This window comes from Podarcis gaigeae, assembly GCF_964106915.1.
Source record: "Podarcis gaigeae genome assembly, chromosome: 9".
Lineage (NCBI taxonomy): Eukaryota > Metazoa > Chordata > Lepidosauria > Squamata > Lacertidae > Podarcis > Podarcis gaigeae.
The window spans coordinates 22448007-22473239 of record NC_139685.1 but is presented as its reverse complement, the minus strand read 5'-3'; the positions used below and the strand labels follow the sequence as shown (position 1 = coordinate 22473239).

At 40.9% G+C, this 25233-nt stretch overlaps 1 protein-coding gene across 11 annotated transcripts in view; it reads right to left on the bottom strand.

The window, feature by feature from the left end:
* Positions 1 to 24946, bottom strand: part of ATP8A1 (ATPase phospholipid transporting 8A1) — a 78817-nt gene extending 53871 nt beyond the window's left edge. For 2 of the 11 annotated variants that reach the window (XM_083754857.1, XM_083754859.1), the window contains exons 1-7: positions 23510 to 24946; positions 10229 to 10343; positions 6428 to 6527; positions 3795 to 3893; positions 2687 to 2732; positions 1784 to 1824; positions 275 to 348 (exon numbers count right to left, since the gene is read on the bottom strand). In XM_083754857.1, the coding sequence (XP_083610983.1) occupies positions 275 to 348; positions 1784 to 1824; positions 2687 to 2732; positions 3795 to 3893; positions 6428 to 6527; positions 10229 to 10343; positions 23510 to 23558 (524 nt within the window). In that variant the 5' untranslated portion in view covers positions 23559 to 24946. Of the gene's footprint in view, positions 1 to 274; positions 349 to 1783; positions 1825 to 2686; positions 2733 to 3794; positions 3894 to 6413; positions 6528 to 10228; positions 10344 to 23509 lie in introns of those variants that run through there. The other 9 variants (XM_083754853.1, XM_083754858.1, XM_083754854.1 and 6 more) reach the window with 8 other exon arrangements.
* Positions 24947 to 25233: the final 287 nt, after the last annotated feature.

The window sequence follows — 25233 nt, the reverse complement described above, 5'->3', positions numbered from 1 at the left end:
CTTTAAGTATTAAACTACTTTTTGTGTAAATAGCATCAGACTGATTGGAAGCCTCTGTCCTATAAAGGCCTTTATCCAGTCATTGTAAGTTAATTTTGTTTAGCTTGTAAATCAATAATTTCAGTAATGCAGTATTTCAGTACTTTGAACCAAACTGGGAATAGAGGTAAAAGGCGCTTCTGTTTATTCTTTATTTCCTTGAAGCATTTATAAAGTCAATGCAAGGGTAGAGAAACCAGCCTCTACACCAGAAGCGTTGATGGGTATTCTCTACCTTGATGAGAGTAGTACAGTATCAGCAGGTATATATTCTGTGCCTTTAATTAAAACTATATCTCCAACATCTACCTGAAAGAAAACTAGGATTTGGTTAATAATCTGAGACTAACAAACAGCTCTTAATCTTTTTACTATATTTAAATATGTGTTGCCTAATAAAACTGGTAAACTACTTAAACTGGAACTTGCAAAAGTCTTCCAAAAATACCAGAGTTCCACTGCAATAAATTGGAAGTGAAATCTCATCTGTCTATATTCTTTCTATACTTAACAGATTGGTTTTCCTCTGCATGGCACAGGAGTAAAATAAAGACCAGGGAGGAGCAACATGATTACACCTTTGGTCTGTTTAGACTAGTATTGTCTACTTCAACTAGCATTTGTTCTACAAAGCCTCAAACAGATATTATTTCCCAGCAGTAATACCTGGGATCATTTTAATGATAGGATTGAATCTGAGACCTTCTGCATGCACACCATGTGATCTACTATCACTGAGCTATGGGCTCTTCCAAGCAAAATTACTGTATTGGAGTCCCAGGAGGATAATTATGATAATGGTTAGAAAGATCTTTCCTGGCTTCAGTCAAAGCATATAACGGAGAAAGCCCAGCTGAAACTTCTGAAGGAGAGATCAATCACTCTTGTGATTATGTAAACTTGATTAAATCATATTTAGTGAAATTAAAAAATACATAACCCTTTTTATTTTATTCCAGCAGTCCATTTCTCAGTCTTCCCTAACTATATATTGCAGTCAGGTTACATGACTGCAACAGAATTAATGGACAACAGAATTGGGTTGTACCAGAATAGTTAAGCAAGTGAGGCAATAAATTCATTATTGTGGTGTTTCATTAGCACAAAGTTGCATTGACACTAAGGGGAGGAGGCCACTTTGACCAACTTTGGAATGAGACAAGGAACCGTTGGAAAACCATTACCTCCCCCAAAGTCCTTTGGTGGCAGAGCAACATTGCAGAAGGGTTTCTTTGAGTGCTCACAGTGTTGATTACTACTGCTGTTCCAACACAGGGACTGGGTCCAACTCACAGCACTATGAAAGGCACAAGTTATCTTTTTAAAGAGGCACTGGGATGCATTTGTGCCAGATTCAGTATTAAACTGCCTCTATGTGGAAATACATGGAAATCTATATATTTCATATATTAAGCCATACAGAAATGGTCTTAAATAAAGAAATAAAATTCACATTTAAAAGTGGCTTTTCTTTTCTAATTTACTTTATTTCTATTGTTGGTATCTTTCTTTGTGCAGAAGTTGCACAAGAAGATCGAGATGAAATACTAAGATGTTCTTTCATTTGCACAAAAGCTGGTGTAAGCTCCTGCATTAAGACCGGAACTTCAACCTCCCTAGTACTATGCCTAATCTGGTGCCAGAAATCTGTAGAACAGCACCATCAGGTATTTTCCATCTCTTCTATTTTTGGATCAAATCCAGTATTTACACTTTTATGCTGAACACTAAAGAGATCACCTACCTTTTCCCAGTGCACAATTTCCCAAGCTCCATTTCTCAGTACTAAAAAATTAAAAACCAGTGAAAACACAAATGTTGATATTAAATAAAACCAAACTATAGGCATGGTTTAACAAAACAATTTATAAATAACTACAAAAATGCATTATAACCATGTCACACTATCAATAAAAACAGTCCTACACTTAACATGTGTCAACATAGAGACCATGCTTATTGACTAGGAAACGTTTGTGGTTCACCTATTTTTATTTTATTTTCGCACAAAATTCTCTCTTTCAAGAATGGAGCAAAGAACTTACAGAGCAATCCTAAATCACAGGTTGGCTGGAGGGGGTTAGGGTTTTACGGAATTGTCCTGCTGTCAGCAGAGAAAATGCTCCCTGGTGGGTGGGTGATCACGTTTGCTGCAGAGGCCTATATTATGCCCAAGAAAAGCCCTGCAGGCATAGATCTATCATCAGTGGTGTTCCTGCTGGCAATAGCCAGGGCTAGGTCTCAAAGTGGACTTTCTAGGAATGTAATGGGGACCCTTCATTAGACAATGAGGCCCCAGGAGCAGGCTGCCCATCTAAACAGCCTGAAGGTGGTGTAACCAATTGTCCAATGGATTTGGGGGTGGGGTCGGGACACTTCCTGACCTGGCTGGTAGATTTCCCATCATTTCATTCCCTCTCCTTCCCACTTAGGACTGCACTCTTCTCAACAACACAGATGCTTTTATCCACAACCACATTTTAGAGATGACAAATGAGGCTTAAAATAGCCAACTTTCTAGGTAGAGCACATATTATTCAAGTATCTATATCTGCTTTTCAAAAGTAGTCATAGTAACAATGGAAGCCAAATTAATTCATATGACTTCATATGTACATTTTAAAAAATTGCTGTGGCATGTCTTTACCTTGAATTTTCTTCTTGTTCACAGCATTATCAGCTTTATGCCTTTTCTGAAACAAAATTGGACAATGTTAGAAGCTACTGTACTGAAATATCAGAATGCTGTGCTATTTTGGGGGTGGGGGTGGGTAGAAACTAAAAGTGAAAGCCGTTCATTTAGAAATCTGTGTCTGGGAGTGGGGGATTGGGGTTCTTGTCGCACAATGGTTCATTTGCAGCAGCACTGCCACTAGATTCTTGCCCTATGGCAGGATGGGGAGCAGAAATATAAGCTCTGCAATCACTCTCCACTGCCTGGATAAAGGGCCAAATGCATCCTTTCAGGACAGTAGAGAGTGATTGCAAAGCTCATATTTCTGCTGCCCATCCTGTCCAGCTGGGAATAAGGTACTCACTCTGAAAGAGGTTACCCACCACGGGCTTCCCTTGATTCCCAACTAACAATCCAATGCAACAATGAATACCTGATGGTGTAACTTCACATCAACCTACATCTTGTCATCGCCTTCTAGTTGACTGCATAGGAACAAATACACCTGCCCATATCCATCATATTCACACACACACATACCACAAACAAGGTAGTCAATGGATCCATAATTCTAACAACCTTTTTGTTTTTTCAATAGCAGCTTTTGACCCTAGGATGGGGAAACACACACACAAGTCCCACTTACTTCCAAGTAAATATGTACTGTAGCTTGTCACGCTTAAGATCAATTTAATCTAATTGCTTTTAGCACATACAATATTATATCTAGGATTGCAGCTTTAAGAATTGATAGCATTTATTAACACCCCCGTTTCTAGAAATTTTATCAATATGAATATAAAAACAAAGCAGCATCCCAGGCATAAAAGAGTTACAGGTCTTTTCAAATGAAAAAAAAATTAAATATATCAGAAAACAAAGGATATTAGAAGGGTATGAGAAATGTATTTTGAAACAGCTACTACAAGATGGCGGCACCATTTTTAAAAACTTGTAGGTTGGATCCAAATATAACCTCCTGCACAAGGGTACCTCTGGATTCAACCCAACATAATTTAAAGAATATACATTATTTGAAGATAAATACAAGGATTTAATGTTATTTGGAAAAAATACTTACAATATCTTCTATTATTTCTTTTACAGCTGCTACAATTAAAATAAATAGGAGTGGAACCAATGTTGTATAACGTCCAGTTGGAGAAACATCTGGAATTTGCTAAAGAAAAAGAGAGGACGGAAATGTCGACCTCATTGCGAAAAATACTATTTAGTTATTATAAGCAGAAATAAATAACAATACAAAACCTACAGTTTAATACAAAAACCCACTTTTAAATGTAAAATGACAATTCTCAAATACATTTTGAAAGTTTGAATGAAGCAACAGGCATTTCACTTTTAAATGGGAAACCCTGGGATACTGTTGCTATTGTTCCTAACTGCTCAATACTCAGCTTTTTCCACTTGCTACTATATTGGCCCAAATATAAGCAACACCCAAATATAAGCCGCACCTTTAAAATTGGAGGGGGGGGGGAAATAAAAACATTTTAAATACCCAAATATAAGCCCATCCATTCCTTGCTGCTCCTGGCTGCATACTGGGGGGGGGGGGGCCTGCGCTGCGTTGCTATTGGCCTTTCCCCTTCCTCATTCTCTCTCTTCCTGGCCTTGGGGGAGGACGGGAGACTACTCACGGGGTGGGTGCCGCTTTGCCAGGCTCCTAGTGCTGTTTGTCCCATGCTCCTGGCTGCATACCATAAGGTTGCGAATATAAGCCACATCTTTAACTTTTCACAGTCAGAATTTGGGGGGAAAGTGAGGCTTATATTCAGGCCAATACGGTACCTCCTATCACCTAAGCTTCTTTTTCATACAAATCTTGCTAGATTCCTGACCCTTGGGATATAACCAACTTTGCCCCTGTAATGCTTAGCACCTCCCATATTGTTCTTGGGTATTTCTTGTCTCTTGCTTCTTCGTACAAGACATACCTTGAAAAACTGACTCAAGCATCACCCAGAAGCATGGAATAGAATTGATGTCAAGTACTATCCAATTAGGGGATGCAGGTGGCGCTGTGGGTTAAACCACAGAGCCTAGGACCTGCCGATCAGAAGGTTGGCTGTTCAAATCCCGCGACGGGATGAGCTCCTGTTGTTCGGTCCCTGCTCCTGCCAACCTAGCAGTTCGAAAGCACGTCCAAGTGCAAGTAGATAAATAGGTACCGCTCTGGCGGGAAGGTAAATGGCATTTCTGTGCGCTGTTCTGGTTCGCCAGAAGAGGCTAAGTCATGCTGGCCACATGACCCGGAAGCTGTACGCCGGCTCCCTCGGCCAATAAAGCGATATAAGCGCCACAACCCCTAATGGTCAGGGGTCACTTTACTTTTACCTTTACTATCCAATTGCCCATCACTGTCATACATTACATTCCTGCCACACTACTGCTTCCAAATACTCCTGTCACCCTACCCTTCTGCTCTCCCAACAACCCATATCTGAGCAGCAGTTTGCCAGCCTACTTTCCCAGACACAGCAGCGGAGGAAGGGGGGGTGCAGTGGTGACGGTCCGCCCCAGGTGTCACCACTGAAGGGGGGGACAAAATGCTGGGCGGCACTCACAGCGTGGCCTGCAGAGTGCCCGAGCCAGGTGTCTCTCCAGGGAGTGACACGGTGGCTTGGGCACCCGCAGGCTCTGCACTACCCCAAACGGTCCGCCCGCCTCCTCCCCCTCAGCTGTAGGACGGCTGGGTGGGAGGAGGCAGGCAGACTCCTTGGGGCCCCCCCGCAGAGTATCCTGTGCCAGCTTGCTCCGCCCTGTGGGGCGGCCCCACCTCCGGGTGCAGGGCACATGCACTGCCCCAGGTGCCTGATCGGCTTGCTCCCAGCTGCCCAGACACAGTCTTATTCCCCTCTGTCCCCAGGTACCCTATTATTTTTACTGCAACTCCTTGCAGAAGAAGCAACTGCAATGAGAAGCGGTTTCTAGAAAGAAATGTCAACCCCTTTATGGAATTCTAGGTACTATGGCAAAGTCCCTAAACAGTGTGATGAGTAGACACACAAATTTCCTTTTCTCCTAGTAATTCTTAATTTTGGGTCAAGTGTGAAAAATACAACTGTTAAAGTGAGTGTACAGTAAGTTTCTGTTACAACAATGTGACAGCATCAGTAAGAACATTAAACCGTGGTTTAGTGTTATGTAGATAAGCTGCAGTGAGCCAAAGCAAAGAGCTGGGCTTGTATGCTCCCCGCTCCCCTTTCCTCTTCCCATGTGGCAGAAGAAGGACTTTGGCAAAGATCAGTTTCACTTTCAGAGAGTGTCAGCTTGTTCTGTCATATGCACCAGGTTTTTAAACATAACAGTTTGTTGTGAGCCAGGATTCCTTGTTCATATGACACAACAAGCCAACATTCTTTGGAAGTGACAGTAAATTTGTGGGAGAAGAGAGGAGTGGGAGCATATGAGCCTAATATGCTCAAGTTTTCTGCAGCTCACCTATATAGTTGGCTCATTATTACATGTGAACACAGACATTATGCATTTGTAAAAGCATCACTGTTTATAAACATGACAATTCTCCAGTGTTAAAACAATGCATTTCAAAGACATTTCCCATGAAGTAGTACCACACCACACAAACAGAATGGATGAGGACCTGGCATTTCAGGGACATTCAAAGCAATTTTATTTTTGACATAGAACAATTGAATATTATTAAATATATATTTACCTCGTCTAGCTTACCTGAAGCAATGCAATGAAAAGAAAAAAGGCATTAGCAGCTCTTCTGAACTGGGAATAGAGGAACCTCGGCAGGAATGTGATTAAGTTGTATTTTGCAGTGCTAAGAAACAGAGATTAAAACTGTATGTAGTTAAGAGATAGAGATAAAAATCACACAGCACCCTGTATTCAGAATGCACTAATCCATAAGATACCTTTCAATACTGTGGAGGCAGTATTATGGAACAGTCAATGCTCACAATGTACAATTATTTATTTTTCCTTTTGTGGTCACTGCTTAAAACTATTTTGCAGTTTCTCACAGTGCTTCAAATTGTATCCAAGAAAACTCAAAATGAGCCCAGGACACAGCCATTTTCAGTGCCATATACATGCATAAGTTTTGGTGTGAATGTCATGGACACTTTTTTTTTAAACTACATGGTGTATACTTTTAAAAAATTAAAATTAAAAATGCTCCACTAAGTCATATATCAAATACAAAACACAAAAATATTTGCATACTAGAGGTTGTGCCCCTGCTCATTCTACTCACCAACCACACCACCATTCCTCCACTTTAACCTCCTAGAGTTTGCCCTTCTCACCCCATACAACTACCAAGTTCACTTTTCAACTTCCCAACCCATTTTTGAAGCCACTTCTCCCTTCTGTTCTGCAGACCTACTTTGCAACACATTCCCACCTCCTTATTGCCCTCCTATTGTTCAACTCCCTTTTGCACACAGACCACTTCTATGGTAATCTCCTGCATCCTTCTGCACATAGCAACAACTTAGCACTCTTTTCACCTTCTGCCCAATTTTGAAGCCACAATCCCCTCCTATTTGGCAGACCCTTTATGCCTCTGCTTCCATCTTCAACTAGTTCCCATGCCTCCCACTCCCACTATTTTCACATTCATTCCCTCCCCCCCCACTCCACTTTCCTCCTCTCTTTTCTCAACTCTCCCTTACACACATGCCACCTCCATTTCCATGGCTCCTCCTCTCTCCTATTCTGCAGCCACAAGTTTTAGCAAGGATATGTATCCACGGGAGGTCTGTCCCATTTCACTGCCTGAGGCAAAGTGGGAAAGTGCCCCCGCTGCAAAGCCTTGGTTACTGGGGTTGTGTGGCTATGGAGGCTTTCGATGAGATTTTGCAGAACTCCTGCAAAACCTTGAGGAACTCTCACGCCGCCTGGTAGGATCCTGACACCATAAGTGGCTGCTTCAGCCCCCTTCATGTGCTGGCTGGCCCTGGTTGTACCCATTTCTGCTATAACAAACAAGCTAACACCAAAAGGCCTTTAAATAGGGCCTTTCCTAACTCCCTTCTCATTTTACTCAAACTTTATTTTAAACTGCCACCCCATGCTTGCTGTATCCAAATTTCTGCCTCCTCTATTCCTCAGCTGCCTCATGTGAGAGAGATCAAGGATGCAGGGCCATCAAATATGCCAAAGTATTCTACGCAAACCTCTGCAGTAATTTAAAACCACTGTTTTCCTCACAGTTTCCTCCATCCCTGCTCAAACTGTTGTGTTGTTTTAAACCAGCACTTTCCCCCTCAGTGCTTCTCCCTTCTCACTCCTATTGCCATGTTTGTGTAATCTACCTTCTCTTCTGTTTCCCTCCCATGCCCTGACTTCATGCAAATCCAGGATCATGATGCAGCAAATCAAATCCTTCCATTGGAACTGTGTGATGACAGCCTTATGCTTTTATGTATATATGGAGGAAGAAATCCAGAATGTATTTCAAAATAAACTACACACTGTTGTTTAATCATGTGATATTAATGTCATAACAACTTGTGTACATAAAGTTCAAATTGTTCTTGGGCTTATGTGTTTATACTGAAGCCTTAAGGTGTTGCTGCTTCAGATAATGCTACTCTGCAATGTCCCAAGATCTCATCTGAGGTAATTTAGCATAAGAAAGTCTACAGTGGTGCCTCGCAAGACGAAATTAATTCGTTCTGCGAGTTGTTTCGTCTTGCGATTTTTTCGTCTTGCGGAGCGCGGATTCCCTGGGTATTAACGGCTTTAAGAAAAAGGAAGCAAACCCGCAAGACGTTTTCGTCTTGCGAAGCAAGCCCATAGGGAAAATCGTCTTGTGAAGCAACTCAAAAAATGAAAAACCTTTTCGTCTTGCACGTTTTTCGTCTTGCGAGGCATTCGTCTTGCAAGGTACCACTGTATTGTACTTTCTCTCCATGGCTCTTCATCAAATGCTTGTTTTTAAATCTTTCATTCTATTTCCTTCAATATCCAGTAGATGGCATTAGCATATTAGACACTACACTTTTGTTGGATGAAAAAAAATGGGATATTGTCCTCTCTCCTTTGAGCAGGTGTCCACAATATAACTTGCCAGCATACCAGGAGCAAGTGTCCCAGCAGCCTTTCCTTCCCTTTTCCAAAGTGCATCTTTCTTCCAAGTCCTCTGCGCTTACCAAAGAACTTGACACAGTCTCGTCTCATATGTGGATATTTGAAGTACATGAGAAATAGTGGGCGAATCCCCTGCTGTTTCTAACCTTCTCCAAACTGCTGCATAAGTGAGACAGGTCTTTGCTTCTTCCAGAGAGTTGCATGCCTAATGATATGAAGCTGGCACCCCCTACAATAAGTTTTAAGTACCAACTTAAGGCTTGGTTATTTCAGCAAGCCTTCCCAGCGGGAAGGTAAACGGCGTTTCCGTGTGCGGCTCTGGCTCGCCAGAGCAGCGATGTCACGCTGGCCACGTGACCCGGAAGTGTCTCCGGACAGCGCTGGCCCCTGGCCTCTTAAGTGAGATGGGCGCACAACCCCAGAGTCTGTCAAGACTGGCCCGTACGGGCAGGGGTACCTTTACCTTTACCTCCTTGGAAAATGATTTATTTTTATAACCTTGTTGAATGAATCTGACCAGTTTCACTAATACACCGCTGACTTTGGAAGCAGCTGCAATTAGGAAAAGCAGCATACCATTTCCTTCCACAACAGAGTTCTGACCATCTCCATTGCATTTGTAGCTACTGTATAAAGTTACCGTTAGGGTTTGATCTATCCCACCTGAGGCCCAGGGAGCACGCACTCTCAATATCTTCCCATTGCCCCCTAGGGAAGCAAGTAATAAATTAGCTGCACAAAATTCTCATCTCCCCCCCCCCCCAGCTACAATGAATGTCTGCGTTTTGAGAACAAGAAAAAGATGAAGGCATATCCAACAACAGGTTGGATCCAAAGCTTTGGCAATTTGAGCTCCATTTGCACAATATGCCTCTGATTTGGAGATATTCTCCTACCCCATTGCATCTCCCTAAGCTAATACGTTCTTCAGGTTCCTCTGATCCTCCAGAGAAACAGGGAGGAACAGAGAATAGGAAAGATTCTTATAGGAATGGCTTTCTGGATCCCATCCGATTTTTATAAAGAATAATAACCATTTCAGTTTAGCACTGGTGCCTAGGTACTAAAAATAAAAAATAGCAACATCAGTCTCAAACACTCTAGAATTTATTGTAGCTTTGTTAGGAAAACATTAGGAATACAAAAACCCCAAAATTTAATACAGATGTTCTCATTTCAGGTGTCAATTATTCTTAACTTCCAGTTAACTGATTTAACTGCTAACATGAATCTCTTTTTACAAGTCCCCATTCAGAGTGAATTAACTTTTTCTAAGAGTAGGTACCATGTCCTGCCACAATTTTCTTAACACTCCCATTTCTTTAAAACTGTACATAAATTGTGAAAATATAAAATTGTAACTTAATAAGAAGAAAATTAACAATTGCAAGTTATAAAGAGGTTATAAGAGTTAGTTATAAATACCTGACGTGATTGTTACAAAATTTAGAGAATTGTGGTTGATTGATAAATATAGTTCTCACTTCCTCCTGATCAGCTAGTGAGGTCTTCTCTGAAACATCATCTGTCTTCTCATAGCCTGTAAAATATTAGCCACTTAATATACAATTAAACATATTTATAGCACAATGACCTACATAAAAACCACTGGGAGAACCAATCCAGAGGTTTGGGTTGCACCACCATTTATTTACATGCAAATGACATGCAGCTCTGCCTTATATCCCAGGAAGCTTTGGACTTAATGAATTGGTATCTGAAGGTAGTTTTGTTTTGGGTGAGAGAAAACAAGCTTATGATAATCCAGACAAGCCGATAGCACTATGGGCAAGAAACCTGATGTATCTGGATGGATGTGTGCTACCAGTCTTGGCACTATCTGTGAAAGCATTACCGCGGAGTGCATTTTACCATATTGCAACCCTATCTAGAGAAGGAAGATCTAAACTGGGGGCTCATCCACATTTCCATTTGTCACATACTTGCAAGTCACGGGTTGAGAGGTGGTGGGGGTTTTTTTTGTCCTGTTGCAAAGCCACTGCTGAATCTGAACAAACATCAATCAGGGTGTATGCAGATTAATGTCTGCTCAGATTCAGCAGTAAACAATGGGGTTTCCTAGGAAAAGTGGCAGGACAAAAGAACCTCTTGGACCCATGACTTGAAATCACAAGACAAACGGAAGTGTGGCTATGCCCTTGGTTACCCATGCACTAGTGACATTCAGACTAGACTACTGTAACGTGCTTTATTAGACTAATGTGATCTGCATTTTAAAAGGGTCCAGAAATGTTAACTGGAACAAAATGTGGCTGCTCAGATGTTGGTGGAGCAGGGCAGTCAGAGCATGTGATGTGGCTCTTGCATAAATAGCACTGGTTGACAGTATGTTTCTGAAGTGCGATACAACTTTAAAACAGCCCCCCCCCATCCTAACCCAGCCCACTTCTGGTTTCAGCTTCACCCAGATTATTGCCTTGCCATTCCCAAGACATTACCCAAAGACTCCCCTAATTTTTATTTGGGACATCTCAATGATTTCCCTTCCCACATTTCAGATTACTGCATCATTTATACTTAATCATTAAAAGCTCACAAATCAAGTTCTGAGAGCATTATTTAAGCTTTCACTCCCTACTTGTCAGCATCCAGAGGCATCTGGCTGGCAATGGTTGGAAAATAGAATGAAGAAGATTTTATCAAATGGAGAAATTCTGGTATTCATATCCCTTCTTATGGCCTGCCTCATTCTTTAGCTTTTAAAGTGCTACCACAGACTACAACTTTCATTATTATCAATGGGAAACACATTCCGTTATTTTCAATGGAAAATACAAACACTCACCTAGACAGATCTATAGATCAGATTTGGTATAGGAAAACCAGTTACATAAGTGAGTCACCCTCACATAACCTCAATGATGCCATCAGGCACATATCGAGCAGTACTTTCTTTTCCTCTAGGAAAAAGGTTGCTGGTACTGTACGCATCATGATCCTCTTCCCACTCTTTTCTCTCTCACACACTTTCTCCTGTCCCCCCTCAATTAATTAAAGCCCCACTTTGCACACCCCTACCCCTTCTACAACTTCCTCTCCAACTTGACCCCATCTGCTCTTCAAACCCACCCAGCATCCCGCCCTCCCTTCTCCTTCCTTCCACTCCTCGCAGCCACCAGCCACACCATTTGTGCTCTCCCCTATGACCTGCCCTAGCCGCAGCATGGAGGACAGCATGGCTAGCAGCAGAAGCTGCTGCTGCCTCCTCCTCCTCTCTTTCTTTCTTTCTTTCTTTCTTTCCCTCCCTCCCTCCCTCCCTCCCTCCCTCCCTCCTCTCTTCCTCTTGAAGTCATGGAAAGAGCAGAGACAAAAGGCAAGCAGGCCTTGTGCTCACGCAGCCACTTGTGGCGCAGTGAGGCAGCAGCATAGCAGCACCTTCAGGGGGAGAGCATGCATTGTGGGGCAGCCAAGGGGGAACGGTGCAACCTGTTGACTGAGAGCGTCAACTGCAGCACCGAACAAGGGCAACCTTTTCCTCACTGCTGCCTCAGCCTCCTGATTTTCACAATCTCCCTCTTAGCCACAGTAGCTTGCATGTTCTCTCCACCGTCCAATTATCTTATTGCAAGATTTGCTGGGGGGTGGGGAATTGTGCCGGTACTGTGATACCATTGAGTATCACTAGAAAAAAGCACTGAACACAAAGAGGTTTCTAAGAGTGCTTCACGGTCCATTCCTACTGCCCCCACCATCCTACGGTCATTTATGGGGTTTGGAGGACATCTTCCACACCAGCATAGAGGCAACAGGTACACACACCTCAGTTTCTGAGCATGCACCAGCTGAAAAGCCTCAGGAAAGTCTAGGGTTCTTTTGGACCTTTTCAACACCCTTATGCACTGGTTTTAACTCTATGTCTAAAACGGGATCAAAAGAATGAATCTCCCCATTCCACTAAAAAATACAGGGGGGAAATGGAATTCATCTACAGCTGTAGCAGAGAATTAAAACCCCAATTTGAACTGAGGGAATGTTGGCCTTGCAGATTTTTGTAAGAATTCCAATAATAAAGTACTACTCCCTCCTAAAGTTAGTTCCAAGATGATGCTTTAGCAGAAAGATTTCAAGGCCAAGCCTTCCAGGAAATTCTTGATATCAGTATCCCTCTCCCCCAAGAAATTAAGGAGTGGTTTGGTTCATTGTCATTCTTTATCAACTGAACAATTATACAGAATGAAATGTTTGGCATCAAGAGACAGTTAAGAGGGCTTATCTAACTGAGTAAATGTTTGAAGATTTTCTCCTTTAAAGATACTGCCATTGTCATATAAGGACTTAAGAAATACTAGAAATATTTCGTAATTCTAATGAGTAAATCCAAATAAGGGAAGGGATGGTGGGGTGGTGAAGAGTAAAGAGCAGGAAAGTTCAATATTGTTATTATTCCATGGTCTGTTTTTTAAACAATGTAGAGACACTGTATATATAGCTTGTTTGGTCACGAATCACATAGCCATAGACTTGTAAAAGTAACATTTGTTTCAATGAAAATAATACACATTGCATTTTCTGTTATTAATATATGGAGGGTTCTGCCAAGTATCAGTTCTACAAGAGTAGACTCACTTTAAAAAATGTAAACTTATTTAAGTCATTTTAATTCTCCTTTGAAATGTGAGTATTGTGCATTCTAATCATTTATATTCTGTTTTAAGCATGTTTCTTGAAAATATTAGGTAGATTATGTTGATAAAGTTATTGAGGCTCAGTTCCAGGTTTAGCTTCTGCAACAGAAAAATATACATTTGGCCTCTGCAATACAATACTATTTACAAAGCTTTTCTGCATTAATTTTTCTTCATTGTTCCTCACATTACAAATTGCATTCTTTGATTGACTCTTGTAAGCCTCTAACAAGTAAGTTATAGTAATCAGAATAAAATTACTAACATAAATTATTATCTGTCTTAATTCTGTACAAAATTAGACGAGGGAAGTACAGTAGTTGTTAACTGTAGCCAGATCAGTTTCTTTACATATCTGTAGAAATTCTTTCTCTATCCAGGTTAATGTTTGAAATGTTAATATTTTGAAGATATCATGACATATTATTTATAATTTATCACAGCCTCAAATGTAAAATATATAAGCTCTGATCCACTTAGTTGCCAGACGTACAGGGAAACTTTTTTCCATGTATGTATGTATCCCTAGCTGCAACAAGAACAGTGTGTGCTAATAGGCAATGTACTTGGGTTTCTACTTCCCAATGCAATTACCTGCGTACACAGAACCCTCTTTAAAAACCAGTCCCCATATCTATCAGCTGTTTGGGAGAGGGAGTTGGATTTAATTCTGCCAACTCATCAGCATGATCACTGTTTTTTTTTTGTAGAGGGTTCCAGGCACGCTGCACATGCGCTGTGAGACTGCAGCCGATCAGCAACCTTATGTAAGATATCCGTTGTGAACCCTAACATTTTTGACAACAGGTTTATATTAAAATGAGCTTTCTGCACGTATAAAAGTAGTGATCTTGAGATGCAGAATGAAGTCAACGAGGCATTCAAAGGAGGTGTCGAGAGTAATGGGAGATTTCAATTACCTTCACACAGATTTGAGTAAATGCATATTACAGTCGTGACAAAGAGGTAAAATTTCTAGGGACTCAAAATCAAGGGTGGAAAAACCTGTGGCTCTTCAGATGTTGCTGAACTCCCAACTTCCATCAGCTTCAACCAGCATATCCAGTGCTAGGGGGTGATGTGAGTTGTAGTCCAGCAACAGGGCATAGGTTCCCCATATGTTTCTTAAATGACTAAACCCTGGATTTGTTGCTCATGGAACTGACCACAGGTATACTGACCCCGGACTTAATCCTAAATGGCACAAATTAGAAACAGTGACTACAGTGGCATCAAATTTAACTTATAGTAAAGTGGGAAGAAGTAAGGGGATTGGTGAAAAGGAAGCTGAAAAGGAAATTGAACATACTTATTTAGATATTATTTATTTAAATCTCTCTAGAACACCTGCAGTTACTCAAAACCACCATTTTAGATGCTCTGCTAAAATGTATATCACAGATCGTGACAGGTCCCATCAAGTCAAGGAGGTTCTCATCTCCTTGCTTAACAAGCCTAAATGATTGCCCAATTGAGGAAAACAAAAAGGAACGCAGATTTGTATTAAAGAAATGCAAGAAGGCAATGATGAAGGCAAATATATATATATATATATATATATATATATATATATATATATATGAATGAATGAAGAGCATATTGCTAAAGACCAACAATAAAAAAAAATCTTAATATATCAGAGGCAGGAAACTGGATAAGGAAGCAGTTGAACTGTTGAATCCAAAGGGTGTGAAAATTGTTCTAAAGGAGATTAGAGAGATTACATCAGTCCTCACTGCAGAAAATGTAGGGCAGATACTCATGCAGGAATGGACATTTTCAGGAAGGAAGGAACTGAAGAAGTACAAGCAGGAGAGTGTCATTGTGCTTATGTTCTGCTTGTGGGCTTCCTGTAGGCATCTGAGTGGAAACAGAACAGTGATTTAGATGGGCCTACGGTCTGATCTAATAGGGCTGCTCTTACGTTCTTATGACACACCTACCTATTAGCTATTAAACAGCATTAAAAGTCTCATGATTCACTAGTACTTTAGATAAGAAAACGTACATAAGAACATAATTCAAGGTCCATCATTCTGTTTCCAACTCAGCCAAAAAAGCTAACAAGCAGGAAATAAAAATGGTAGTTATGTTCTACTGTTCATTTCCAGCATCTGCTAGGAGGCTCAGGTTAGCTGTTATGGATAAAAGCAGCTGACAGACCCAACAGGAAGGGTAATGTCAGCAATATTACACATTCCAGTCAATAGATAAGCAATTTTACACTCTTCATGAATCCAATTGTTAATTGTTAGTTTTTAAAATTGTTAATTGGTTCTAAAATTTCACCATTTGCCACTTCTCTTTGGTGGTCCTTCAGCAGCACTCTCTGAAAAAATATTTTTAGATTTTGGCATATTTTCAGGAAAATAATTTAGTTTCACTCCTATTTCCCTTCAGCACCCCCTTTCATCTGCAGCATTCAGTAAGCCTCTAGATTTTTGTTTTTAAGCATTTAAATGTTTAGTAACTTTTATATTTTCAGAAATTTGCTCATTTCCTTATTGTCATTTTACATTTGTTTTTCTGGATTTTGAACCCTTTTTATATGGAAACTTTGTTACCCTTCAATTCTGCTATGTAGCCATGCTGGAATATTTCCCCTAATCTGTGAAACTATACAGGAATATAAAATAAAGTCGATTTTATATTCCTAGATCTCACTGCCACTCATGTTAGCAGTTACCATCATTGCTGCAGACTATTTTATTTGCCTCCATATTTACGTGTATCTTGGAAATTATTTGTTCCCTGTTTCAGTTGTTACTACCGTTCTGCTAATTCACAATCACTTCGTGTATCTAATAAAATAGGTTCTAGCCATTTAAACCACATTAATATGTTGGTCTTTAAGGTGGTACAGGTTCTGCGTTGGCATTGGTACAACTAGAAATAATCATTAAAGCTTTCCCAACACCAGACTTCCTCAAATTTGAAAAAAGGGGGAGACAATATTGAACACGTAACTTCTGGGGATTCAATTCAAATGTAGGTAAATTCTCTGTGCAAAATATTCTTGTTAACATTGTTTGGCTTAGCCACCATTAAAACTTTTTAAACCTTTATTTATATAATTTTACAAGACATTGTCAATAAATATATAGAGTCTTGGTTTCCCTAATGTTTTAGTAACAATCTAACACAATAGCTGCATTCAGGCATAATGCCAAAGCATACGTGCACATGTAGCAAATTATGATCTGCTCACACCATAATTTGCCAGCAAAACAAGATCAAACCCTATTTTATAAACAAACCATGGTTTGCTATCTTTCCATGCAAGGGAAAACTGTCGGTTTCCTGAGAAATGTTAAGATCTTCAGAAAATCACACCATAGGAGGAAAAGTGCGGGGTGGGGGGAGGAAGCCCAAGACATATCACTGCTCATTCATATAACACCAAACAGTGGTTTGGAGTAACATCTTAATGCAGCTAGTATTAGGTGCACTTAAGTTAACTGAAACCAGTGAGGTTCAATATAAATTGTTGGAGTATGGATTTGCATCCCTTTGCTAGCTAGCTATATTGAACACACTTTCATACAAACAAATGAAATACTTAATATTAACCATGTGTAGTTTCCTGACTGTCTTAAGACTCATTAAAAGCCAGATGTTTCTGGTCTTACTTGCTGAAAGAGTTACAGCATGTTTGAGTCTATAAAACACACATAGTTTATTTGCAACAATCAAATATTATTTTAGTTGAGAATATATTATTCCATCCAGTCTTGCAGAAGCCATTGTTGTGATAAATATTGTGTTTCTTGAATGTATGGATCTTGGATGAAGAAAAAATTATGAAGAACAAGAAACACATCCTAGCATATTTAACTTACATCTTCACAATGGCAGGATTGTGGAGACCTTAGTACAGGAGTGAACATTACAGGGCATACAAAATTCTGAATAGATCTGATTATATGAGATAAAAATGTTCTATTATTTCATCATTTAAATACTATTCTCCCTAACAAATGAAAACCACAACTCAACATAGAGGTGGTTTTGTTGGAAAAGGAGTATAGGAATATGATCTCTTATAACCCAGGGATCCTCAGACTGTCCAACTCACATCCCAGGCCTTCCTCACGCAAGTGTTTACATGCAAATAGGCATAAAGACAGAGATTATGTGTTAAAATAAAGACTGGTCAACTTTATTCAGGGAGCTGAATAGAAAAATAAAGATTAGCCATTTTTTACAGACATATATATGAAATGACAAAATCACACAAGTCAACTTTCAAGTTACAAATTAAAATTACAAATCTGAGCTTGCAGGAAACTACTCTGAACATTTTCTGCTGACTAGCATCATTACATATTAACACGAGGAAGTGGTGTGAGCGTTCATAGCTCTATCGCTAGGGAAACAGTTAAGTTTTAAGGAAACAGTTCAATTTCTATCCCAAATATATATAAGCTTTTTGTTTTCACCAATTACTGAATGGAAAAGGATATGAGGCTGATATCAGGTAGCTATGTTATTTGTGTCACTGCTTCGTTTGAAAAACTCAAAAGAACATATAAGGTGGTTTCATAGTTTTGTCATTCATGAACTGACAAGGTCCAAACTTTATTAGTTTTATCACTGTAACAGGATTAGGAATTCCAAGGCCAATCATTAGCCCTGCAGGGAACACAAAGCTGTGCAAAATACTGAAACCGAACCATCTGAATATTAGACTCCTGATTACTCTTTCTATAGATTCTGAGATTTTACCAGACATACTCTATGTTTTAAGTCAAAGTTTATTTCCATAGTCATAAGAATAAAAACCTTTTGTTTTTAAAGTGTTTTTTTAAATATCTCTGAGTATAAGGAACATAACAACCAATAGAGATGTTATATAAGGTTGTCTGCCCGCCCTTACTTTTCAACATTTACATTTATAATGTAGTCAAATAATTCTGCAATCCTGATTTCACACATACACTCCCCAATTCAGATTTATAAAGTACTGATTGTTCTATATGTTGATAATATGACATTATTTTGTTACTTTAGTTAGAAAAAAGAATATTGAAAAGGTTTTAGGAGTACTGTTTACAACTGACAAATTATAAATTATTGCAAAACTAAAGTTCTGTGTTTTGGCAGGCACTCAAAAACATTTGAAAAAAGCAAATTTAACCCACCCTTTACTGTTAATATATTGATATTTGTTTTAGCCAATCCATCTTACTGAAAATAGATTTTGTTTCCTCAAAACTGTTTGATGCAGTGTTCTTAGGCCATAATATAAAGACAGCAGAGTCTGGTTGGTTTGAAGATTTTTGGAAGAACACTTCTGGTTATATACAACAGAGGTTTGTAGCTTGGGAGGCAATAAAATTTTGGAAATGTTACAAAATCATTTCCCGATAGCCTTATTAGCCCTGTCTCCAATGATTCCTAAAGCACACACCCACCCACACAACAAACCTTACTGGCTTGAATTTTGTTTTAGATACAGTTTTACTGTAACAAACAAGGAAGTTAGCTTTCAGAACAACAGCAGAAATTTCTAGCATCTCATGGCTCACTCACATAGCACCTTGTTTTTACCAGGGGTTAGCTGCATAACTGAGATCTGTGAAAATTCAAAGACTAGGAACAAGATATACCATTTATGGAAAGAAACACTTTCAGATTATTTCTTGTCCCACCCTAAACTTTTACTATAGGAATTATGCTCAGTCATGCTCTCTTGGCAGAAAACAATTTGCCTGAGTGACTTCTGTGCTCCTCCTTTGATGTTGATGGCAGAAAATTATTCTATTCCATTTGAGAGCACACTTTTATTTCCCATTCCTTCCAATGAGTGTGACTAATTCAAGTGATTGATAAGTTCAGGAGAAAACAGACTTTGTGGGCCTCATTGCTGGAGAGGGAAAGAAATAGGATCCTTGGGGAGGAAGGTCAGGATATAAATATAATAATAAATACCTAATTTTATTTTTTGCTTCCAAAATAGAATTCTTAAAACTGAGAAATTAAAATTGTTGTTGTTTAATTGGGACCTTAGCTTCCGTTCACTGCTGAATGGCCAAGTCAAGGCAATATATTATTTGTGAATACTGTTTCTAAATATGTCATCCAGTCATGCTTGCAAAAATGAAAGGGAAAGCTGGCAGTCATTCATTCAAATTTATACCTTCCAGTGTTATTATTACAGTCATACCTCGGGTTGAAGTAGCTTTGGGTTGAGCGTTTTTGGGTTGCGCTCCGTGGTGACCCGGAAGTAATGGAACACACAACTTCCGGATTTTGCCGCTTGCGCATGCGCTCAAAATGATGTCACACGCATGCATGGAAGCGGCAAATCGCGACCCGCACGGGTTGCGTTCGCTTCAGGATGCGAACAGGGCTCTGGAACGGATCCCGTTCGCATCCAGAGGTACCACTGTATTTCAAAAAAATTATACACTGCTTGATTGTAAAAAAAAAAAAAATCAAAGCGGTTAACAAAAAGATAAAAATATAACATCAGGAGAAATTTACAGTACATTAAAGCATGCATATTAAAATTCACATCAGCTTTTCTAAAATAGCTCCCACTGGCATTATTATTATTATTATTATTATTATTATTATTATTTCTTCTATATCTTACCCTTTATCTGTTAAGTCCATATAAACCAACATGGGGATACTAACTACATTTAGTAATATAAAGCAATTATTATAGCTACTGCGGAAATTGTTTTGATATTCATATAACTGCCAAATAATGTGTTAGTTTTTACCTTAAGTCCAGTAAACCAATGCTCCTCTATTATACTATTACTTCAATACACTGGTTCATTATTCATCTTATCAAGTGGCTCATGAATCCCAACAGATCTTCAAATATTAATGTCCCAAATTTTCAGACAAGTTTCTTACTTCATATTTCCCCATCCATTTTATAAACTGATTCACATTGTTCCCAATATGAAAAGTTAAGCAATACTGCTTGTGCCTGCTTTTATCTGATTAGTGCTAACAAGTATACAATTCTTCTATGCAAAAATGTGAGACAACTTGTACTGAAACAGAGCATGACATAAGCCTTCGTGCCAATATTGTGTAAGCATTCAAGATATGGAAATACGATACAAAAGTTGTGGAACTATGAGTAATGCTATACTAAAGATGTAAACACATCATTGAATGAATGACTGCCAGGGCTCCCTTTTATTTTTGTGTCTGTAACTGCATGCAAGAGTACAAACAAAGCAAAAATCCAAGCAAACAAAAAATTTACGTTCATTTACAGGTTTCAGTTTATTATTTTTATTACCAAACACTGAGACTTAATGTGTGAAGTTTTGTCTCTCTTGCTACATATTAGATAAATAAAAATAAATAAGCAAATGAATGAAACCTTAAAATCATCTTCAAAAATTACAAAAAGTAGACTAGATTGCATGCTGAATTAGAGGAGACATGATTTGAACATTTTGAAATAACTTTAGTTGCTATTATTACGGAACTTATGGGTAAAATGTGAATCTAAATCCTATAAAGTAGGATGTCCAATTTATGGGCCAATGAGGAACTATGGGATAGGTTAAATTATTGAGAAATCATCCCCATAGTGCAATGGTATGAGACTTCTGAGCTTCAGGGAAAGATGAGTAACTTCCTTTGCATCTAGCCCTGAGCTTCAGCAGTTTGGTGCTGTAATGCAACTGCCCTATAGTACTGACTGAGGTTTAGGAATAGATGAGCAGAAAGCTCCACATCTACCCCAAAGCTAACTGAACGGAAGCAGGTGTTTTTCCTCCCCGCCTTCCTCTGCTGTACTAAAGAGCTGGTGAAGGAGAGTTGGGGTTGAGAGGTGTAACCTCAATGCACACATCCCTATTTTTACAAGACACTTTAAACGGTTAGGAGTTCTGCCTCCAAGTCTATAAAATTGGCCTCCTTGTACTCTATTAACTTCAAAAGGATCAGTGTCTTTAAAAACTCATAGTGGTAAGGAGAGGGAATCATGGCTGAGTGATGCTCTTTGTGAGATATACATTCCAAAACTCACTCTGCTTCAGGATATTACAGGATACTATAAACTATTAAGGGTTTGAGCAGGCCAACACCCCCCCCCACCCCATTGCTCAACTGCCACCAACATTTTGCAGCCCCTGAAGGGCAATGAACACACCCAGTTCTCTCTGGATTTTTTCCCTTTTTTAAAACAAAACAAAACACTAATGCATTTTTCCCTGCATTGCTTTGGAAATCCCGGAATATGTAAAAATGTCATCTTTGTCTGTGGATTTCATGGACCATGTATAAGACCATCAACAGTTGACTGTAAGGTTGCGTAATGACAGGGGTGCCAACTTGAATAAAATATTGGAGGGGCAGGTAAGTCCCACACCACAATTACATGACACAGCACACACACATCATTTGAATGGCAATGCCCATTAATTTGGGGGTGAGTGGGCTGCCCCCTAAAACATTGATTGGGGGAGGGGGCAAAGGGACCTCAGTCCCTAGAGTTGGCTCCTAAGTGTATTGATGAGAATGATTTTATTATTTCTATCCCTGCCACAGTAGGAACATGAAATAGCAATTCTCTCCTCCCTCAGCCTGATGATCACAAAACATACATCAAACAACAAAAGCTGTGGAATACCCACTGTCTATGCTTCCATTGTGTCAGGCATGCTGACCATTTTCTGGATTTTTTTTGGGGGGGGGGATGAGTCAGTCAGATGAACGCAAGCGAGATGCAGAGGAAAGAGGTGGGGGAAGATGGTCCAGACTGTATACCTGGAATAAGGAGGAGTGGATGCTGTTAGCATAGTTGGAAACAGGGCAGCATCTCAGCTGGCAGAGCATGAGACTCTTAATCTCAGGGTTGTGGGTTCAAATACCCCCTTTGCAGGAGGTTGGACTAGATGACCCTAAGGGCTCCCTTCCAACTCTACAGTTCTGTGATGCTATGATTCTATGCGGAGTGGCTGTGTTGTTGTTGTTTAATCGTTTAGTTGTGTCCGAATCTTTCTGACCCCATGGACCAGAGCACGCCAAGCACTCCTGTCTTCCACTGTCTCCCGCAGTTTGGTCAAACTCATGCTGGGAGCTTCTAGAACACTGTCCAACCATCTTGTCCTCTGTCATCCCCCCAACACCAGGGTCTTTTCCAGGGAGTCTTCTCTTCTCATGAGGTGGCTAGAGTATTGGAGCCTCAGCTTCAGGATCTGTCCTTCCAGTGAGCACTCAGGGCTGATTTCCTTCAGAATGGATAGGTTTGATCTTCTTGCAGTCCATGGGACAATCAAGAGTCTCCTCCAGCGCCATAATTCAAAAGCATCGATTCTTCGGCGATCAGTCTTCTTTATGGTCCAGCTCTCACTTCCATACATCACTACTGGGAAAACCATAGCTTTAACTATATGGACCTTTGTTGGCAAGGTGATGTGGCTGTAGTTCTAGAATTAAACTGGTTTGTGTGGGTGTGGGTTGGGGTGCTAGATAAAAAAGGCTCTTCTCTTTCCCTCTCATAGGAGCCAACTCCTTGGGGCCGGGGTCCCTTCAGCCCTTCCGCCAATAAAACATTTGAAGGGGGGTTGGGCCCCCTCAAAGTTGGTGGACACTGTCATTCAAATGGTGTGTGAGTGAGGTTGATTATGTGGGGCGGAGCTTACCTTTGCCCCCACCCCCTATATTTTATTCAAGTTGGCACCCCTTGCTCCCTTTCTATAACATACTGACAGGAATGGGGTGAAATGTATGTGGGTAAAACCAGAAGGGCGCAGGTGACGGGGGGGGTGGGTGAGGGGGGTTATGTCTTTTGCTACCTGCTTGCTCGCCCAGGCGCCACCGTGAGGGGCGCTTCTGGGGAAGGCGGGGAAATACAGAGAGCGCCTTTCTCCGAAAACGGAAGAAAAGAGCAGCAAAAAGGGGGGCGTGGGACGAGGGGGTGCCGAGGAATCCCTTCCCCATTAGCACGAAAGGCTCCCTTATGGAATGTACTCGGGATGTTTGGGTCTGTAAAATGACAAGATAGCAGCCAACAAGGACTCCCTCCCGCTTCCCTTCCCTCCTCACACGCAGAAAAAGCCGCCGGAGCAGCCCCACTCACCCTCCGCCCTGAACCGCAGCTCGGACACGGTTTTCTGCACGACGGGCATCGCGCCTCAGCCGTCCTCTCAGGGCGAGCCAGCCAACAACCCTGCCCGCCTGCCTCCGACTCGAGTCTTCCTTCTTCTCCCTCACAAAAGCTCCCTCACGGTTCCGTCCTTTCGCCTTGCGCAAAAAAAAAAAAAAAAAAAAAGAAGCGAGAGGGGGAAAAAACAAACCAAAACACCACCGTTTGGGGGGAATTAAAAAATGGGAGATATTGGGGGTAGGGGGGGGAGGAGATCTCTTGTGACACCAGAGCGACGCCTGCAGTCGCGAGAGCTCCGCGAACATGCGCGACGACACCCCTCTCGCGCCCGCCGCTCGGGCCAACTGACAGCAGGCGCGCGACGCTCACTCTCTCGCTGCTGCTGCTCCTCCCCCCCCCCCCGCTCAGCTGCCCTGGAACGTACCAACTGGCGTTCCGCGGGAGGTGGCTCTTGTTCATCCCCTCCCTCCTGACAACACCAGGCCCGCGTCAGGCGCCGCTTCATCCACGGATGAAGGCCTGCCTTCCATTCCCGGCAGATCGGAACGGGGTGGGGGGACGGCTTGCCTCGTTCGTGCCTTTCGTGCCAGCCTCTCTCTGATCGCCCCCCCCCAAACTGGGTAAGAATGGAACAAGCCGCGTCTTGAGGCGGACCCCTTCGCTTGACAATAGGAGGAGGAGGAGGAGAGGAAAGCGGGTGGTTGTGGATTTCAGTGCAGGAAGCATCTGTCCAACGTGGGATTCGAATCCACGACCCTGAGATTTAAGCGTCTCGTGCTCTACCAACTGAGCACAGGTCCTGTCCACTTTTGAGACCATAACCATCTGCCATTGGTGTAAGCAGGGGGGCGGGCAGCGGACCCCCCCCAGGAAATAAAAAGTAGAAATCGTAGAAAGATATTTGACCTATGTTAAATTTTAAAATCCGCATTAAAGCAATAACTGTGCCTGCGTCAGGGGAGAAAATAAAATATTGCAGGTAGTAAAGTCATCTCTGTGCCTCTCATCAGTTTTAAGAAAGAGTGAGAGATGAAGCAGACTTTTAAATGAGGCTCTATTGGGTGCTATTTACTATCAGCTCTTGGAAAGCTGGAAGGTAAAAACACACAATGGCTGTTGTCATTTCAATGCAAATATAGAAACCAGTCATTGCCCAGGAGTGTCCTCCACCTTTAGGAGAAACGCCCAGGTTTCTTTGGAGATTGACAAAATGAAAACAGAGAAACCAAGTAGCCCTTGTGGCAACACAGACAAGAGATTAAATTTAGGTGGAGTGCTTAGTAGAAATGTCAATATAAACCACACTGGGTAGGTTTACTTAGCAGTTTTATGGAATGTTCCATTAGAGGATAAAGTCTCATCTTCAGGTGATACAAGATAGTCTTCCTTCAGATCAGGATTCCGAAGCTGAATGCCTAAAATCAACACTTTCCAAATCACATGAAAAAGAAAAGCAGCTGTGTTGGCCCATGAGAGAAATTCAGCTACTAAGCAAACAAAACGTTAGGACAATACCTTTATATGGTCAGCCAAGATGTAGAAAAACTGCAAGCTTCTGAGTTCTTCAGAACTCTTAATCATGGGCAAACAAAGCAAAAAAACAAAAACAAAACATGGTAGGGGGAGAGATAACTCACATACGCATGCACACAACTAGTGGTGAACATGGGAACTCAAAAGCTTATACTCAGACCACA